This window comes from Lynx rufus, unplaced genomic scaffold (genome assembly GCF_022079265.1).
Source record: "Lynx rufus isolate CCGP_SWC_20201006 ecotype Redwood Valley unplaced genomic scaffold, mLynRuf1.p SCAF_6, whole genome shotgun sequence".
Lineage (NCBI taxonomy): Eukaryota > Metazoa > Chordata > Mammalia > Carnivora > Felidae > Lynx > Lynx rufus.
In genome coordinates, this window is record NW_025814878.1 from 101629544 (window position 1) to 101649142 (window position 19599).

The window sequence follows — 19599 nt, forward strand, 5'->3', positions numbered from 1 at the left end:
ACACGGCTGACATCCTACAATGCACGGAACAGCCCCCAGCAAAGAATATCTAGTTTAAAGTGTCAGTAGTGCCCAGGTGAGAGATCGTGAGCTGGACGATCCTGTTCCTGGCCTTCAAATTATTTGGTTGCACGTTCCTAGAATGAACCTTTAATCTAAGATGCTTGTTGGAGAGCAACTTCACAGAGCAGACACTTCACTACATTTACAAAACAAGTTAGATGACTTTTGTGGGGCTTGAGGGATGACAAATATGTTAATGTGTGACAGAATTTAGAATCTTGTTTCATTGTAACATTTGAAGTAAAGGCATATAGGTCCGGAGCACTTCTCCCACCCACATGCTCCAGATATAACCGAAGAACTTGACATTGGTGGATGGCCAGATCGGCCCAGGCCACTTCACAGAAGGAAATGAGCCGGTTGGGGGAAGGGGAAAGGACCAGGGATGGGAGAAGCCGGGGGAAGCACGAGACATTTTCAGATGTTCAAACTACTCTGCCTCCTTCCCACTAAGACCAAGGAACCAAGCACCCAGATACAGAGAATTTCCTGCCTTCTCACCTTGCCCGTCTAAATCCCATCCTGCCCAGAGGTGATGAAATGTGCATTTCTCTCGCCTGTCACGAATGCCTATTTTTTTCCATCACCACCCCAACACCTCAGAAGAATAAGGTATCTTCCAACCCTCCTGGAATGATTGAAAACTTCAGGCTCAAAGAAAAACTAAATGCCGTGTCCAGTCCATGAGGTATTCAATTCTTAACCGACAGAAATGACCACCAATCATCAACGGAGATGCACCTATATAGTAGGTATGCTACTGGTTGTGAGAACCTACAGAGAAATATCAAAATACTTGACCCTCACTCTGGTACCTTCTTACCGTCGTTTTGACGAGGTTATTTTTAAATGTTTATTTATTTATTTTTGAGAGACAGCCATAGAGAGAGTGTGAGTGGGTAAAGGGAGAGAGAGAGGGAGGCAGGATCCCAAGCAGGCTCCCCTCTGTCAGCACAGAGCCCATTGTAGGGCTCAAACCCACCAAAGGTGAGATCGTGACCTGAGCCGAAATAAAGAGTAGGACGCTTAACCTCTTGCGCCACCCAGGTGCCCCGCGGAACTCCCTTCTGAGGTGAGACACTGGGAGGTTGTGGAGGGAATGACCTCCAGGCCTAGCTGGAAAGGCAGTGTGGGTTCGTAGGCTGCAAAGCCCATAGGGAAGAAGCTGTTTATTTTCAATTTGGTTTTTGGAGATAGAAGTCTAGGCTGGTGGCTGGATAGGGTCTCATCTGGTCTGAAAACTAAAAGGTAACATCTGCACGCATTCAACTCTAAAATACGTTCTGACCCATGATCCCACTTTATTACTCTGCACCCCAGGATGTGTTAAAGTGGGGTGAGAGGAGGTGGTCCACTATTACTTCCGTTTGACAAATGAGGAAACTAAGACCCAGAGCTTACGTGACTTTACTAAAATTGCACGGCTGGTTAGATGTGTCTAAGGTATCTGACGTCCAGACCCATTTTCCATCAGAGCCGCGGTTCCGAGTGCCGTCCAGGGACCAGTAACAGTAATGTCACCTGGGAATGTGCTAGAAGTGCAGATTCTTAGACCCACCTTTGACTTACTGAGTCAGAAACTCTGGGTGGTGCCCTCGATCTGTGCTTTGACCAGGTCCCCGGGGACACCGACGCACTCAGACTGGAGAGTCAGTTCCCAAGAGGTGATGTTTGCACCTGCTACGTACTCTCCCCACACCTTTCTATTCAAGGGATTCTTCTTTTTTTTTTTTTTTTTAATTTTTTTTTTTTTCAACGTTCATTTATTTTTTGGGACAGAGAGAGACAGAGCATGAACGGGGGAGGGGCAGAGAGAGAGGGAGACACAGAATCGGAAACAGGCTCCAGGCTCTGAGCCGTCAGCCCAGAGCCCGACGCGGGGCTCGAACTCACGGACCGCGAGATCGTGACCTTCAAGGGATTCTTCTTAACCCATCATGTTTGTTTACAGAATGGATAAAGTGTGTACTTAGGAAGTTGGTACCCTAACTCCTGGACCACTCAGGCTCCTTGATGTATTTTCCTTTATTAAACATCCAGAGCCAGCCCTCTGTGGTGTCTGTGCCAGCTGGGGATGGGAATCTGAGCTTGACCTATCTTGGAACTTTCTTGCACCAGTTTTACCTCCTTAGGAACTGCAGAAAGAAAGGGCGTCTAAAAATACTTCTTTAAAACTTTCTTGGGGTGCCTAGGTGGCCCACTCAGTTAAGCGTCCAAGATCGGCTCAAGTTATGATCTCGTGGTTTGTGAGTTCGAGCCCCACGTCAGGCTCTGTGCTGACAGCTTGGAGCCTGGAGCCTGCTTTGGATTCTGTGTCTCCCTCTCTCTCTCTCTGCCCCTCCCTGTTCACTCAGCCTCTCTCTCTCCCTCTCGGTCTCTAAAATAAATAAACATTAAAAAAAAATTTAACTTTCTTCTACCAGATGCTTTCTGTTTATTAATATAGTAATTTTATACATGAACAGTAGATAAAATATACTTTAAACTTAAACAGATCTGAGGGAGCTTTGGACAACCCTCCCTCTCCACACACACACACACACACACACACACACAAATTTACATGCAATGTTGGACACACAGAAGGTACCGACTCAATATTTATTGAATTTATTAAAGACCTATTTTTAGAATCAGAATCAGAGGAGGAAGAAAGCAAATGCCATTAAGTCTGCTGCAAGGAGGAATGTTCCTCTCACCCACGACACTATTGTGTCTGATGTACTATTGTATATTGAGTACTATGGTGTCTGATGAAAAATAAGTATTTGATTTTAATATAAATGACATACAAGTATCACTGTATCTATTTTATCTGCAGTAGGAGTGAGAGTTTCTATAACTTAGCTCTTCATTCATTAGTATTTCATTCATTCGTATTTATTGAGTCCTCATGATGCGCCAGCCAGGTGTGCCCCCAGGCATTGGAGCTAACATGATAAATGAGGGCCTGCCCACATGGAGCTTACAGTCTACGGGAAAGACAGCCAATTAAATAAGTGATTCGCACTGAAGTGTCATGGATGCTGTCCCAGGACACGCCAGATCCCTTCGGAGCACACGGTAGGGTCACAGAACCATGTGGGAATCAGGGGCAGAAGAACCATTATGGCCACACCGGAGGCTGGAGGCCTATTCAAAGCAAGGCTGCTAAAAATTTCCCCAAACTGTGCTGAGGCCCAGAAAGGAAGGTCTGAAGTAGCAAAGGTGCTTCTGTGATCTGGCTGCTGTCAGCAGGCGTGTCACTGCCTTGGCTTCTGAGACAGGATGTTGATGATGGTGAAGGTCAAGAAGAGTACGCCGGCTGTGCCTCCGATCATCAGGCCCAGGAGGCTGCCGTGCACCTGCATGGCCTGACAGCGGTCCCCCGTGTAGAAGAAGGCTTGGCTGGAGACGCACCTAGGGGAACAGGACACAGGAGGAGTGTGGGAGCCACCCGAGCCTCCGGCGGAGCGGCTCCACGTGCCTGGCCCCGTTCCAGGCTTTGCATGAGTCGATACAACCTTGTAACAGCCCTAGGAGGTGGTAGTTATTCCCAGGTCCTTCTTATTATCCTTATTATCTTATTATCCTTATTCTTATTATCCTGTCCTTGCAGGAAAGGTTAAGTCACTTGCTCAAGGTCACACGGTTAGTGTTTCACACTCAAAAGCCTAATTTCCGGAGGTCCGTCTCCAGACCTGGGACTCTTGGCCACCACGTGCAAGGCTTAGGAGGAAGGTTTGGGGTACTGGAAGAATACGCTGTCCACGCTGGCTCGGACTATAAGCTACAGGGGAAATTCTCCAGAAAGAGTCTGGCTCAGTGCTTTGGTGGGAGCCCAAGATCTTCCAACAATATCAATTTGAATGTTGCTGTAACATGAGCATCCTGTCACCTGTATCCCAGGCTGCCCTGAAATATGCCAGATCGTGAGCACGCTGTGCTTATTGTCATGTTTGGTACGCAGTAGGCACACAATGGCCACCCCCTGGGTTTGCTGGTTTGTTTTCTAATGTCATTTGGTCCAGAGATCAACTAACCTCAGAAGCAGGGCATTGAGGGGGATGTTTCATCCTTTCCGTGGCAGCCGTTCTAGCCTTTGTTTCAAACAATCCCCTCACCACAAAGTCTAATCACAGAGTGGAATGTGACAATCAGAAGTCACAGACTGCTTTTACTAACGCCGGGACTATTTTATCTTCCTCCAAACTAGACGTTGGCTTCTTAAAAATCAGTGCATAACAGCAAGTTCATTCAATCTTTTTTCTGGCCCAGTCCCCTCCAAATACAGTTTAATTAATTCCCTTGCGTTCCCTTAGAGGAGCTTATACTGCAAGCTGTAGGTTTGTGGGAAAGGAATCACTGGGTTTAGCAGAGGGTGACACACAAGTGGAAACCACTGGCTGTCCTTCCTCTGAGGAGGAAGCCAGTCGGGAAATATGGAATTCTGGCATCCAAGGACCTATCAGCTAAGCAGTGCAGACCCATGGCTGTGGAGCCCTCTACAAGGAGGACATTCTCCGATAAAAGGAACCAGGGCTCTTTGGAAAAGCGGTTCGTTCCAGGGCTGGGACAGGGAAAGTAAAAGATAAGCCTAGAGTATCCTGTGGTGCCAGAAGGTAAAATTGTGTTCATGGAAAAACGAGTGTGTGCAAAAAGGACACAGGAGCCAGTCTGGAAGGACTCCCAAAGGCCAAGGCTGGAACCATATGAGCAATATAAGAAATACTGGCATTATGGAACTATAGCCCATAGAATAAAATCAACATTTGTGTGTCCCTAGCGATAGAAATAAGTAATTGCATGAACAAATGAATGGTGAGGAGTGGACAGTTATTCTTTACAGAAGAATGTCACTTAATGAATGCGGAGGGATTGAGGGGAATGGGAAATCACCGTCGGAATATTACAGAGGTATTGTTGCTGCAGGTTCACCGATGGGCACTGACATCAGCGGATGAGGAATTTAGGAAAGCAGGATGCTGTATGATCTCTGAATGTCTCTCCCAAGACATATATTAGCAACAGAGTAAGGAACGGACACCCCTTGGCCACATGATCAAGGTTAGAAGCACCAGTCATAACGCCCATTGGCATCAGGTGTCCCGACTCTTGCCAAAAATGTACAACCTCAACCTACTCATGACAAAACATTAGATACATGCAGATTGAGGAACAATTTACAAAATAGTTGACCAGTACTCTTCAAAGTTGTCAAAGTAGTGAAAGGGAAGGAAAGACTGGGGGATTGTCCTAGATTGAAGGAGGGTGAAACTAAATATGATGTGGGGCCCTACGCCGGATCCTGGAACAAAAAAGGACATTGGTGAAAAGACTGGAGAGATCTGAATAAGGTCTGTAGTTTGGTGTAATGCTATTGTTAACACTATTTTGTTGCATTAATGTTCATTTCTTGGCTTTGTTGATTGTACTGTGGTTAGGTAAGATGTGGACATTAGGGAACGGGGAGCTCTGCAGTATTTTCGCAATGTACCTGTAAATTTAAAATTATTTCAAACTAAGAGTTTACAGAAGAAGAAACAAAGTGGAGATTGAAAAGAACTCCGAAGAAACGTAGGTATTTTGAGCCGAGCAGACTGGTCGCTACCTCTGCTACTATCCCGCCACATGAAATCGATGCTTCTGTCCTCACGTATATCCTCTCATGAAATATTTTATGCAAACAACAAACATTATAAAAAGGACAATTAAATACAGCCAACCGTGCAGACAGACCTGGATGCAAGTCTCAGCTTCAGTATTTGATGTCTGGGTAATTTTAGACAAATTATTTAACCTCTCTAAACTTCAGCTCCCTTAAGCACCAAATGGGGATAAGGGGGGTCCTTATGTCCCAGAGTGGATGTGACAAATAATTTAGAGCATGCATGTTTACTACTCAGGAGACCCCAAGACCCAGAGCAAGCAGTCAAAAAATATCAGATGTCCTTATTACTATTATTAAAAACATAGCTATAAAAATAGTACAACAGAACAGACAACAGAAATCATAATTAACAACATTGGCAGTCAGTAAACACAAGCTTGGCCCTAAGTCCCACTGAGGCAGGTCATGGAGTAGAAAGTCCCTGGAACTTTTGTGAGCGCTGCAGTGGAGTTCAAAATCACAACATTCAAGACCCTGTTGATCACATCCCAGAGCGGGGGAAGGGATAAACGTCAAGAGATAGGAGAGGTGGGACCCCTTTGCCCTGGCAGGACCCCTTCTGTGCCCCGACAGCACAGGCCCACTGATTCAGAGCACAGCTTTGTGGAGTCAGGGACTGTCATATCCAGTTGACCATCTGATGTAGTCATTGTCCTAACCTTTTGCCAGGGGGAAGCAAATGTTGGGCTCACCTCTGCTGACCCACCGCCTGCCCGCCCCCCCCCCCAACATGGCCAGGGAGCCTACCTGCAGCTCGCCATCCCCTTCACGTTCACACAGATGCCTTCATTTTGGCAAGGGTTCGGGTCACATGGGTCTCTGAAGTACTGGGGCCAATTGTGGTCTTCCAAGGGGCCTGTGTTCTCCACTGACCGCTTCGGTCGGCTGGGCTGCCCCTGGTCCAGGTTGCTGGGTAGGGCTTTCTCTAACAAGCCCTTTCCTGTGCCTTCTTCTGAGGTCTGCTGCTCCTGGCCCTGGAGAACGAGGCCTTGGGGAATCAGCCTTGCGTCTTCAATTTGAACTTCAGTCTGGAGGAGGTGGGTTATATCTTGAGGAATTAGACAAAGGGCGGTGAGGAACATCTATACTTAATATCTGACTACAATTAACTTCCACTTCTGGAGAAAGTTCCCTGGGCCACCCCTATCCCTCGTGGACATCACCTTCAGTGCCATGGAGAGGTGGCTTTGAATCCGGCTGATTCGCATGCTAGCTGTTTTTCTTTTCAAACTAATGCAATCACATTTTTATTTATCCAGCTTGAAAAAGAAGCACCAAGCTAGCATAGATACACTGACCCAAACTAAATTGAAGTCAACAAACTGTCATATTTGATAAATTATCAAAAAAAGATGACACTGAAGTTTTAGTTTCTCCCAAGGACTGTTAAAATAAAGATGAGAGTCCTTGAGCAATAGCTCTCCTAGAGCACATCTTTTTTTTTTTTTTAACCTGGTCCTCAAAACAATCCCTATCCCCCATGAGATGCTTAAAAATCGGTGTAAAATCAGTAGAAGCCCCAGAACATAGGTTTAGTTTTTCAGGAAAATCGGGAAAAGTACCTTCAAAGTCCACAAAAAGTATAAGGTCGTCATTTTTAAGGAAACTCTTCCTTTTTAGCATTTCGTGGGAGAGAAAATTACTCCAGCCCCAGTCGATGCTTCTAAAACAATCACAGTCCTTATGATAGGATCCCACAATGGACGGCCTGTCCCAGATGACAGAGTCATTTATGGCTGCAAAGTTATAGGTAACATAACATCACATTACCTCTTTATACTTCACTCTCCAACTTGTCTTTAATGAGTATATAGAGCTTTCTTAGAAAAAAAAAAAAAACCAAGTTGGAAAAAATCAGATTATTTATGCTCTCTAGGAGAATCAAAACTCAGAATTGGGAAGGGGGAGGGGCAGAGAACCAGAGCTCTGAATGGTCATTTGTCCATTACTAGGTCACTTCCTCAGTGAAGAGGGAAAGACAGGATGGCGATAGCCTCTTCCTTTTAAGGCTTAAGGTTCTTCATTTGAAAATTAAAAAGTCTGTGCATTTCTTTATTGATACAAGCTTGTTTCATTGACATGCCGACGATCACTAATATTTTAGGAGTCAGTGCATTAATTCGGCACAGAGGCTAGGAAATTCTGAGTATTTGATAAATGATTAGCAGTTTCTGTCCTCTCATTTAGACTGAGTTAGACGAAGCAGAAACTGCCTGATTTGCTTCTATGCTGGGTACAGGGCACTGAGTTTGGCCCAGTGCAAGTCCTTAACAAATGCTTGAAGAGTAAATTCTGAAAAGAGAAGGGAGATGCAATGACATTGAAAATTTTCAGCTGACTATTCCCACATGACTATGCTGTTGATACACCCGAAGAGGAAATGTGAGAGGAGGTGTTAACCTCTTGTACACAGATGGGAACCACATCTGTTGGCCCTTTTGGGTCGAGTGGCAGATCTTAGAGCACCCACCTGAAGATGTCTGGGACTTAGAGGTAGTGAACACCATGCTTGAGGACATTCTATTCCTGGCATCGGGTTCCTGGTCGAGTATCGTCATTATCACCTGTCTGTTTTCCACTGGCCACTCCAGGATAGCATCATTCTCCCCACTGCACAGGTGAAAAGCAACTCCTAAGTAGCCAGATGGACTGTAGCTTGCTCTGCCATGAGGGTACAAAGTCAACCCAAAACCATATCCCTCTGAATTGTAGAATCGAGGACTCAGGAGCTTGTCCCCTTTAACTGTGCTCTGAAGGACCTGCGAGAAATTCCGTACTGTCCAAACGCCTGTGGGGCATGGGGTTTCCGTCAGGGTGATATCATCTAGGTAAATTCCCCCATTTGAGTTCTGGGGGTCACCTTTGGAGCCCTGGAAAAGGTAGCGAAACTTCGTTTCTTCTCTAAGTGTCACATGGGCAATTTTCCAATTTTGGTCCAAATCTCCTAAGGACAGAGAATAAGGTTGGCCAACATTTATTGAGCACGGACTATGAATCTGGTACCAGGCCAAGAGATTTATATGAATTATCTAATGTAATCCTCATAGCATCCCTATGAGGTAGATACTGTTCTAAACTGGTTAAGGAACTTCTCCAAAGTCACATACCTGCTGAAGGAAAATAACTGTAAAAAGATACACTATAATTTATTTTCACGTGCATATTCAAATCTTTTTTTAAGTTTATTTATTTTTGAGAGAAAGAGAGAGAGTGCAAAGGCAGAGAGAGAAGGAGAGAGAGAGAATTCCAGGCAGGCTCCACACTGTCAGCACAGAGCCCGACACAGGGCTTGAACCCACAACCAGCGAGATCATGACCTGAGCCAAAATCAGATGCTTAACCAACTGAGCCACCCAGACACCCCTCATATTCAAATCTTAACCAGAATTTGTTTTCCATTATTATTAAATTCCATAGGTTCTGTGTTCCCCCATGGGTTTCATGGTATAAATGCACCCCAGCCCCTAATGTTTGCACTGAATACCTAAATATTAGTCTGAACCATATAAAACAATCATTTTGTAAACTCAAAGTCAAATAATGGCAACTTCATACGGTCCAACCTATGACTTGATGCTAGAGAGATATATGACAGACTCTACATTAAATGTTCACATACAGGACAAGCTGGATCTCCCCTATGCAGAACCGACTCACCCACTAACACCTAATTTTTTCTGTTTTCCATATTATCTGAAATTCCACCAAGTAGGGGACCCATCCTCTTTCAGGAAGCAAATAATACAATCAGGGTTGCTACTATCCAGATGTTCACATTCTAGTGAAAATTAGGTCTACTTGCTTTTTTTCCTGAGACTGAATGGGAAGCAATAATTCTGAATAAAGAACTGAGTAAGAAGTGAGGTCATTCTAGAACATGGGGTCCTGTGCTGGACAGCGCAAGAAACCACAAAGGATCTTGAGGGTCTAGGACCTCTTGCAAAAGTGTTATTTCAGCCTCACTTAAATTTTTGATGCTATTTCTGACTTCTGAGCGGTTAAAATATTCACTGAGGGGTTAAAACATACCAGACATTATGCTGGGCTCTTAGAAGAGCAGGAGGGGGGGGGGGATGCAGGAAAAGGGAGGAAGAAGAAGGAGAGGAGAAAGAAGAGGAGGAGGAACAAAGAGGGGGGAGGAAGGGAGCAACAGAAGGGGAAGGGAAAGGGGAAGAAGGAGCAGGATCCCAGATTTAAGCCAAATCAGCCCCTGCACGAATGTCTCTAGGTACCTTGGAAGGTCTGCACCTTGACCAGCTTGCGAACGTTGCCCGTGCTGTCATCCCTCTTGACCCAGATGACGAGTCGATCTGAAGGGCTTCCTGTCATTTTATAGAAAAATTGCAGGCACTGCTGCTTCCTCTTTGGGTAAAGAACCCGTGACTCCAGCAGGGCTGCCTCTTCTGCCACCCCCAGTCTCGTGCTGAAGTGCATGAAGTAGCCGGCACCTGTGGCGAGAGCACCCCAGTGACCCATCTCCAGCTGCCCACACCCCAGGGGGCCCTGGATGCCAGCCAAGTGAAATAGGGAACAACGGCCATTATCCAGGCAACACAAGCTAGAACTCTACTGGGGAAAATGAACAAAGATGGCTTGTCAGTACGTCTCCTTTGTGTCTCCACGAACTGACTCCCCAGCTAAAGCCCCAGCGCCCCAGTGCCTCTTCTGATGCCTTTGTCCCCAAGCTTGTGAAATGTATACTTCTGACTTAAGGAGACGTGGGCTTCAAGCAAATTCATCTCTGAGATGAATTCTATCTTCCTCATTGGCTTTCTTGTTTGAATTAGAGATTCATTCCAAGGAAAAGAGCTGACTTCCTGGTTGTATAACAAACTGTGCGCTCCTCATATTTGGAAACTGGAATTTAAATATTTATGATAATAAAGATTCAGTCTCACCTGTTTCTAGCCTGCAATTGGATGTATTATTGATGGTAAAGAATCACACTTACTGTGCCTTAAGAAGGGGCATTCGAGGCATATTAAGGGGACTAGTTGAAGATTTCTCCTGCCTGTAAGGAAAGCTTCGAAAGAACACTGAAAAGGAGGGTGCAAAATGTCTGTATTTGTAACCAGGCTGGGGTTTGTCCAACTCCTAAACCTCAGAACTCTCTCCCCCAAAAGAAGCAGGCAACTCAAGGAATATGTCATATGGAAAATCAGCACATCAAAGTCAACCACAAAGAACAATTCTTGCATAAAAAGAAGTCCTTCAAGCTGTACCACAGCGTTCAACTTCTTACCAAACAGCCCACTCAAAATATCTCACAAAGTACAAACGAAGTGAGCTTCTAGTACAGTTCTAGGTACTTTGGCAATATGACTCTCCGCTTCATCCAGCGTCATACATGGGGCACTGTACCTTCCCCAATGGCAGCAAGCATCAGTGGTTAAATAAGCTTTCTACAAAGCTTAACAATATCATAATGGCTTTAATGTTATATCGGGAAACATGATATTTTCTTGCATGTTCTTCTGAGTACTTGAACTTACCAGCCTGAATTGTCTGCGTTGTGAATTACTGAGTGCTTGGGTCAAATACAACAAGAGGTCACCTGGCTAAGAGGGTCTTCAGGTGGTCCTTGCTGAGGAATTTCACCCAGGTGCACTGAGGGGTAGGAAATGAAAGTCCAATAACTCAGACTTGGGAATCGGGGCACCTGAATTCTTGCCCATGCTCTGCCACTAACTAGAAGGTGCCCATTCATCTCTCCTGGTTTCAGATGGGAGGTGGCTTCTATCCCAAGGGATCCTTTGTGCTCTTTGAGTCTATACATCTACCTTACCACCACCGGTGCCCTCTAGCAGAGGGAATACACTCCCATTAAATGTCCCCCGTGGAAGATGCATAATGGCTTGTCAAGCTAACCTGATAAAACTTTTTAGATATTTCTTCTTTCCTTCCCTATTAAGGTGCTGGGACATTGTTCCTGTTAGGGTACTGGGACCTCTCACATGAAGGTCACCCTTCTGTTTAGCCTGAAACTGTACATTGGCCTGTCAGCCAGCCCACGGGAGAGAGTGGGTGGGAAGCTCTGATGGGAATTTAGAGGGAACTTCAGACTTAGATCACCCTTTGGACACTTGAGATTATGTGTTTAGTAATATGATGTGTGACAGAGACTTTCACCCTTTGCCGAGGCTGGAGGGAGAGTGGCAATTGTTTACAACCTCTGAGCCCAGTGGCCTGGCAACTGGGTGACAAGTCGGGTCCTTTCTGTGAAGGAAATATAACCAACTCCCACAGGCAGTAACAGTCTAGTCTTTAGAAACTGACTATAATCTATAGGGTTGAGATGTTTTTCTAAGACAGGCACCAAATAAAAGTCTGCTAAAGTAGAAATAAAAAAATGAATGGAACCTCTGGAAAGAAAGGGAAGATAGGAAAAAAATAGAGAGGGCAGCTGCTGGTCTGCAGCCGGAGGATTTGTATGCATGATTTCCTTCCATCTTCATGCTTAAGTGTCAAAATCCTGGAATGCTCGGAGAGTCTGACAAAAGCAAAGACTTAAAAAAAAAAAAAGGCACCAACAAAAACAACTTTCTGTGGTTACAATTAGCAAGTGGTGGGGCCAGATTTCCTGTCCGGGTCTGTCTGACTTTATGACTTTTTCACTGTACAAAACACACCTAAGAACGATCTGAAGCTGTGCCATCCAATATGGTGGCTACCAAATGTGGTAATTGAGCACTTGAATTGTGACCAATCCGGACTGAGATGTGCTACAAGGGTAAAATACACACCAGATTTTAAATACCTAGTACAAAAGTGTGGAGTAGCTTATTAATAACTTTAATATTGATAGCATGTCAAAATGCCAATATTTTGAATATATCGGGTTAAATAAAGTGTGTAGCCAGAGACAATTTCTCTTGTTTCTTTTTTATGTAGCTACTAGAAAATTTCACATTATGTATGTGACTTGTATTATACTTCAATTGGAGGGCACTGTTCTAGAGACATGACCTTTATTTACAAAATCATGTATTAGCAACCACATGTCTGTATTAGTTTTGTCATGACCTAAATGCATCTTTCTATTGCACGCCCAGAACCTGCATGCTTTTTGTTGAGCTAATAATTAAGATACGAGAAATGTTCTTTGTGCTTGTTCAGATTTCCATGTTGGATAACTAACATTGCAATTGAGACAAAACATGTAAGCTGCCATTCCCTGACTGAACCTGGTGAACCACTGCAGAGTTCCTACTTTCTGCCCTCACTCACCCGTGCATTGTCCCACCAAGGTGTGGTCCACTTGTCCAGGCTGCGAACTGTCCTCGTGGACCCAGTCAGCATCATCTCTGGTCCCCTGAATCATCCCACAGATGTTTGCCTTCTCAAAAGCACAGTGGTCCAAAAGGGTGTGAGTTGTGGCTGCAAATGATATTTTTGTCACCTGGTTTAAAGTTTAAGTCCTCTTATTTCAAATACCTGATGTCTTGTGCTAAAAAGACCTCATTGTTCAGCTACAGCACACTTTCTTGACTTTTCTCAAATGCAAATTCTGCTGTCATCTATTACATCTTAGGACATCCAACACAGATGCAGCCCTACCCACCTCACAGAGTCAAATGATAAAAAGACCTGTCATCATGCTTTGCTATAAATGCCAACCAAGAACTCCTTTAGATCAAGAAGGAGGTACCTAGTAGATCTTTGTATGTAGTAAGTCTTCTGTACATACATATTGAACAGAATTAAAGAATGTGTCTCTCAAGACTAGTAGAGTCATTTTAGAAAACATCCCATCTCTGAGCAGTAGATTGCTCTAGAACAACTACTCTGGTTAAAGAATTTTGCAGGATAAAAAATACTTCCAAGCTTGTCCCCTATCTTGAGATTTACAGAATGATGCACCATTCAAAAGGATGCAAAAGAAGCTGGACAATTACAGCTTCTTACATCATTGGTCCAATACTTTTACTTTGCAAAACACAACCACGTAACTGATTTTCATAACCATCCTGTGAGGCAGGTGTTACTATTTTTTCTAATCTAGCAATAAGTTAAAGTTATGTGGCTTGTCCACTGTCCTTCACTAGAACAGGAAAGAATAGTGAAGGGAAATATAGGGGAAACTGGGGGAGCAGAGGAAGCTCTGTTGAGGTTCGATTACCTACTTCTCAGACCCAGCAGTACTCACTGCAATTATACATTCGGTTCAGCCTCTCCAAATCAGTGGCACTGAAGTCCAGGCGCTGCCCAATGATGGTGTTAAACTCAGGGATCTTGGCCGTGATGGTAGGAGCGCTTTCATTCTTGTTAAATGAGAAAGGCTCGTAGTGCATCAAAGACTCGTAGTCATAGGGCGTGTTGAGGTCTGTGATGAAGCTGTCATCGTAGGTGTTAAAGTTGTGCTCAAAACCTATCAGAGAGAGCATCGACGGGTCCTTTTTAGTTATATCGTTTCCCCTGTCATGCCCCCTTTGACTAGATACTTAAGCAGAGACCACAAAGAAAAAATGAACATTTGATTTAAATATACAAATATATATATACTTAACATATTTTACACTAGAATAATGTACATAATATCAATACATATTATTAATTAATAGCAACAAATAATTTTTTTAAGTAGGCTTCATGCCCAGAGTGGAGCCCAACACAGGCCTGAATATCACAACCCTAAGATCAAGACCTGAGTTGAGATCTTGCTTAGGATTCTCTCTTCTTCTTTCTCTGCCCCCGCCCCCCTACTCGTGCTCTGTCTCACTCTGTCTCTCAAAAATAAATAAATGTTAAAAAAAAAAAAAAGTCAGACACTTAACTGACTGAGCCACCCAGGTGCCCCTAACAAATCATATTTTAATTACATTAATTTATTATATAATAGTATGTCCACTTATAAAAATTAAAAGTATATTTAAAAATAAATATAAAAACACATGTTATAATTAATTTATAAATTTGCATACAATTTATTAAATATTTGTATACATTTACATCAAAGATTCATTTCACAAATAAATGAATAAATAAATGTGTGTGTGTGTGTGTGTGTGTGTGTGTGTGTGTGTATACGTATAAGCTTTTAAGAAAGAGAAGATAAAACATTAAAGTAGAGGCAGGTGTTCCAAAAGGCAGGAAAAGGAAATTTGTGAATTCAGAAAAATATTCAGGATTGATACATCTTGCTAATAAGCAAGTACCTCATCCACCAAAAGCTGTACCTGGTCAGCAATTCCATAGGTTAGAAAGTCAATTCAAGGGGCAGAAGGAAAGGTCAGTAGCTTCCAAGAAAGGGGCATCCTGTCAATCAAGGCTCACATCCTTTTCCAGAAATGGCCTCATGGACAGAAAAATAAAATAGGAAGCACAAAATTGACTTTCCGTCCAAAATAGAAAAGGAAAATATTTTTATGAGATTAACACAAGTAAGATAATATATATTGCAGAGTGAAATGCTGGAATCAGAAAACCAATCAGATGTTCCTTTAATCCACTAGCCATCAGGAATTTACTGTTTAAGCAGCAATCATGAGAAGTTCACAGATTTTTAATTTCCTTCTTAGGGAGTGGCAGGAAAACTGAATGAGAAGGCTCATAACTCCCCCAATCGTGACTTCCCGTCTTCATGTATTTCTCCTTTTCTAGTTTCCCATCCAGCTGTTTTTAACTACCTTACGAAGACATCAACGTGGGTGCATTTAGGATTGAAGAAGAGTGGCACAACGTGAAGTGGTCTAGCGAGTGCTGGAGGGAGTCTCTAAATGCTTTTGGAAAAGCCATGAACCCTGCTGATCAAAACTTGATTTTAACTGTAAATGAGAATACCAATGCTTCATCCTCCCAATTCATGGGATTTCATGGAGACTTAACCTGAAAGGGATCAAAGCATTTTCGAAGGTGGCACAGGACTGTAAGAAACAAATGAGCCAAACAGAAGGGGATAGTAACTCCTTCCAGAGCACTTGGCCCTAGGTTGTCCTACCCTAAGGGATAGAACTAGAAAGAACATCCAGCCAATGTGAGGACTGAGGCTTGGTCTGGGATCTCCTGGTGACTTGTGATGAAACCTTAAGAAAAGCACTCTCAAATTCACCGGATAGGTTTTCCTTAACTTTAACTAAAATCACCGGGTTAGAATAGATCATTTCATTCTTTACTACTCAAGGATTCTTTTCACAATGCTTCACGACATAAATGTTTTGAGTAATTTTTAAAATTTTATTCAACACATTTTTGCTGTGCCTACTAGCTATATCTGAGGAGCTGTGCTAAGTGGTGGTGGCCCCTGGCAGTGAGTAGGATGGGCCAGGTCCTGCCTTCAGGGAACTCACAGCTGACAGCCTCGAAGAGGGAGCCATCTTGTACCCCAGAGAGGCCAGTCAGCAAATCTCTTGTGTAAAGGGTCGGGCTGAAAATATTTTTGACTTTGGGAGCCATGTGGTCTCTGTCACAGCTACTCAACTCTGTCATTGTAGCACAAAAGCAGCCATAGGAAATAGGTGAATAAACGGGCATGGTTGTGTTGCCATAAAACTTTATTTACAAGAGCAAGTGGATATGGCCCCCAAGCTGTGGTTTGCGGAATCCTGCTTGACCTCAGAAATTGAGGTCTTTCCTTGGTGGGAGAGAAATGATCCAGAAAACACACTTCTGGCTTAAGAGACGGAGACGGAGACAGAGACGGATTTGGGGAGAGAACTACTTTGCCAGTATACTATCTTCTTAGGTTGAACAATTAGATTGTCATCTACGAAAGATGAGATGCAACGAAAGTTATAAATTACCCTGAGCAGTAATAGTGCCCTCCCTTACTGTCTTATTAATTCGATGTCTCATTTGAGAACAGTTCTCCAGAGACAGTGAGCAATTTAGATATATGGAATATGAAAATATAGGGAGGAGATAAACAACATGTGTTGAGTAATTCATGTTCAGCCAAGAGCCGAGCCAGTCTGAAAATTACCCTGTCAAATGCGTTGGCTCCCTCTGAGAAAGAGAAATCATTTGGCCTAAAATGGTATTAAAACACTAACCGTTGTGTTCTCCAAGACTGAAAAATGTGAACGTTCTCTGCATCCTTATTGAATGTTCAGCAGAACCAAGTATATGTACAGGGAGGTAAGAAAGTCAAGCCTAGAGGCAAATACAGGCAGTCTACCAGTGCCCTGGACCGATGACCCCCACTCTCCTTTCCCTCCTACACAGACCCAGTTCTAACACACATCTAGGAGACAAATGCATTAAATTTGATCTGTTATTTCATGTCCGGGTGAATACTTGCTAATATATCTCCAGATTGGACTGAAGGGCGAAGAAAAATATTACTTTAGCTCAGTGGTTGGGTGGTAGGATCGGTGGAAGTGTGTGTGGGGGGTTAATCGTGGTTCTGACAAGTCCCTCAAAGTCGAATCATTATAGACGCACTGCCGTATATGAACCCATATGTGAAACTGGTATCTAAATAAAACAGATAATTATAAGACAATTACTTGCTTTGTGAAAACCACGATTGGTAATGGTAAAGGCATTTTAATACATGAAAGTTTTATTAATCTATTGCTGCCAAAAAAGATGTTTTCCCACTTCCTGAACTAAGTCCCAATTAAAAGCTAGATGTTTTCAGAAACACAGTATGGGCTTTCTTCCCAGCACATTGGGAAGCTGTTCGATAAAAGAGTGTTTTTCATATACCTAAGAGCACCATTTAGTTGTCTCAAACAACTAGGAAAGGTAATGCCAAGGAAGTCTAAAGAAACTACAGAACAGAACAGAAATTGTTAGAATAACATACCTGCATAACAATAAGTGAAATAAGACTGTGTTATCCCTTGCACAATGTGGCTGGGGGCAGGAGGAGAGAGGTATTTAGGAAGAAAGAAGGAGGAGAAGGAAGGGGAGGAGGGGTACGGGAGGAAGAAAGGCCAGTAAATTTTTACTAACTAGAACTCAGATCATCAGCCAGAGTTAACACAATTGGGGAGACAATTTCAGATGAAAGAATTCATTTTTGTTGTTGTTTTGGTTTGTTTTTTTTTTTTAATTTTTTTTAATGTTTTATTTATTTTTGAGACAGGGAGAGACAGAGCATGAACAGGGGAGGGTCAGAGAGAGGGAGACACAGAATCCGAAACAGGCTCCAGGCTCTGAGCTGTCAGCACAGAGCCCGACGCGGGGCTCGAACTCACGGACCGCGAGATCATGACCTGAGCCGAAGTCGGCCGCTCAACCGACTGAGCCACCCAGGCGCCCCTGTTTTGGTCTGTTTTTAAACACCTATCATTGATTTGGTAAAGCACCAGCAAAGTTCTTGAGTATATATTAGAGTCGTCTTTTGTTCAGCTAAACTTCACGCAGACTCCTAGACCTACATGAGATTTCACACCCAGAAAAATGGCCATGACATCCTCGGAAGCCTAATTCAATTTACAATGACAGGACGATAGCATTCTAGACGGATTTTCAACAAAAACACTGAAATAAAGCAAAAGCTTCCGATTAACTTTCAGTTGGCATTGAGTTAGCCAACACATCACTCCCTAAGGCCCTTCTCTGGGGTCAGGATCAGATGAGCAACACCCACAGAATAGGCCAACAAATAATACACTTTTCCTCCGCTGTGCTCTAGCTGAAGCTTCTGTCTGCACACTGGTGTGGCTTAGACATCCCAGGGTTGGTCCCAACAAGCGATAAAGGTAAATCCCACCCAACTCCCTTGGGTCTGTACACACCTGGAAGAATTTCATCCCACCAGATGTTCACATAGTCATCCCGGTCAGTTCTTGACTGCTCATGGTAAAATCCCAAAGCGTGGAGAATCTCATGTTCAATGATGGCCTTATAGTCACACCCCTGGCCAATGGAAAGGTTCTGTCCCACGTGTTGATCGCCAACCTCAGACCAGCACCTTTAAAGAAGAGGAGAGGGAGATTTTCTCCTAAAGAACTCTCAAGTGGCTGTAATTCATGGGGTTCCAGAACACAAATTTGAAGGAAGTTAGGTTTGATTTTAAAAAAGGAACTGTTGGGGCGCCTGGGTGGCGCAGTCGGTTAAGCGTCCGACTTCAGCCAGGTCACGATCTCGCGCTCCGTGAGTTCGAGCCCCGCGTCGGGCTCTGGGCTGATGGCTCAGAGCCTGGAGCCTGTTTCCCATTCTGTGTCTCCCTCTCTCTCTGGCCCTCCCCCGTTCATGCTCTGTCTCTCTCTCTGTCCCAAAAATAAATAAACGTTGAAAAAAAAAAAATTAAAAAAAAAAAAAAAAAAAAGGAACTGTCACCGGCATTCTCATAAGCTAATAGTTCAAAATAGGGGACTAGTTAACCGAGCAACATTCCCTGCAGGGAATAACATACAGTCTTTGAAAGTGGTGGTCCAGTGGCCCCTGGGTGGCTCAGTCAGTTAAGCTTCCAACTCCTGATTTCAGCTCAGGTCATGATCTCATGGTTTCTGAGTTCGAGCCCTGCATTGGGCTCCATGTTGACAATGCAGAGCCCGCTTGAGGTTCTCTCTCTGCTTCCCCTCCAACCGTCCCCCAATGGTCCATGCTTGTTCTCTCTCTCTCTCTCTCTCTCAAAATAAATAAATAAAATTTAAAAAAATAAATAAAAGTGATGGTCGATTATCAGTGTGATACCTGCTCAGAGGCAAATCAATCCTAATAATGCACCAGGTAGAAAAAAGTAACAGTTGGCATTCTTTCTCACCTCCACAAACTCAAAGGACATTCCACAGTATAACACTATTGCCTTTGTACCACAGTATTAAGTTGTCTCTGGGTAGTGGCTGTGGTTGATTTAAATTTTTCTCCTTTGTACTTTAATGAATTTCCAAATTTCCTATAATGAGCAGGTATCAATTTTACAATCGTGAAAAAGAACCTCATTAAAGAGACGAGTCTACTTCTTTGGCTGTCAGCCAATCTGCAGCACTACGAAA

General features: G+C 43.6%; 1 protein-coding gene across 1 annotated transcript in view; it reads right to left on the reverse strand.

Annotated features, from left to right (window-relative positions):
• Positions 1–2713: 2713 nt before the first annotated feature.
• Positions 2714–19599, reverse strand: part of MEP1A (meprin A subunit alpha) — a 36755-nt gene continuing 19869 nt past the window's right edge. Inside the window, exons 7-14 of the mRNA XM_047102679.1 lie at positions 18397–18572; positions 13860–14081; positions 12941–13090; positions 9946–10161; positions 8184–8657; positions 7276–7449; positions 6461–6761; positions 2714–3462 (exon numbers count right to left, since the gene is read on the reverse strand). Of these exons, the coding sequence (XP_046958635.1) occupies positions 3306–3462; positions 6461–6761; positions 7276–7449; positions 8184–8657; positions 9946–10161; positions 12941–13090; positions 13860–14081; positions 18397–18572 (1870 nt within the window). The 3' untranslated portion in view covers positions 2714–3305. The remainder of the gene's footprint in view (positions 3463–6460; positions 6762–7275; positions 7450–8183; positions 8658–9945; positions 10162–12940; positions 13091–13859; positions 14082–18396; positions 18573–19599) is intronic.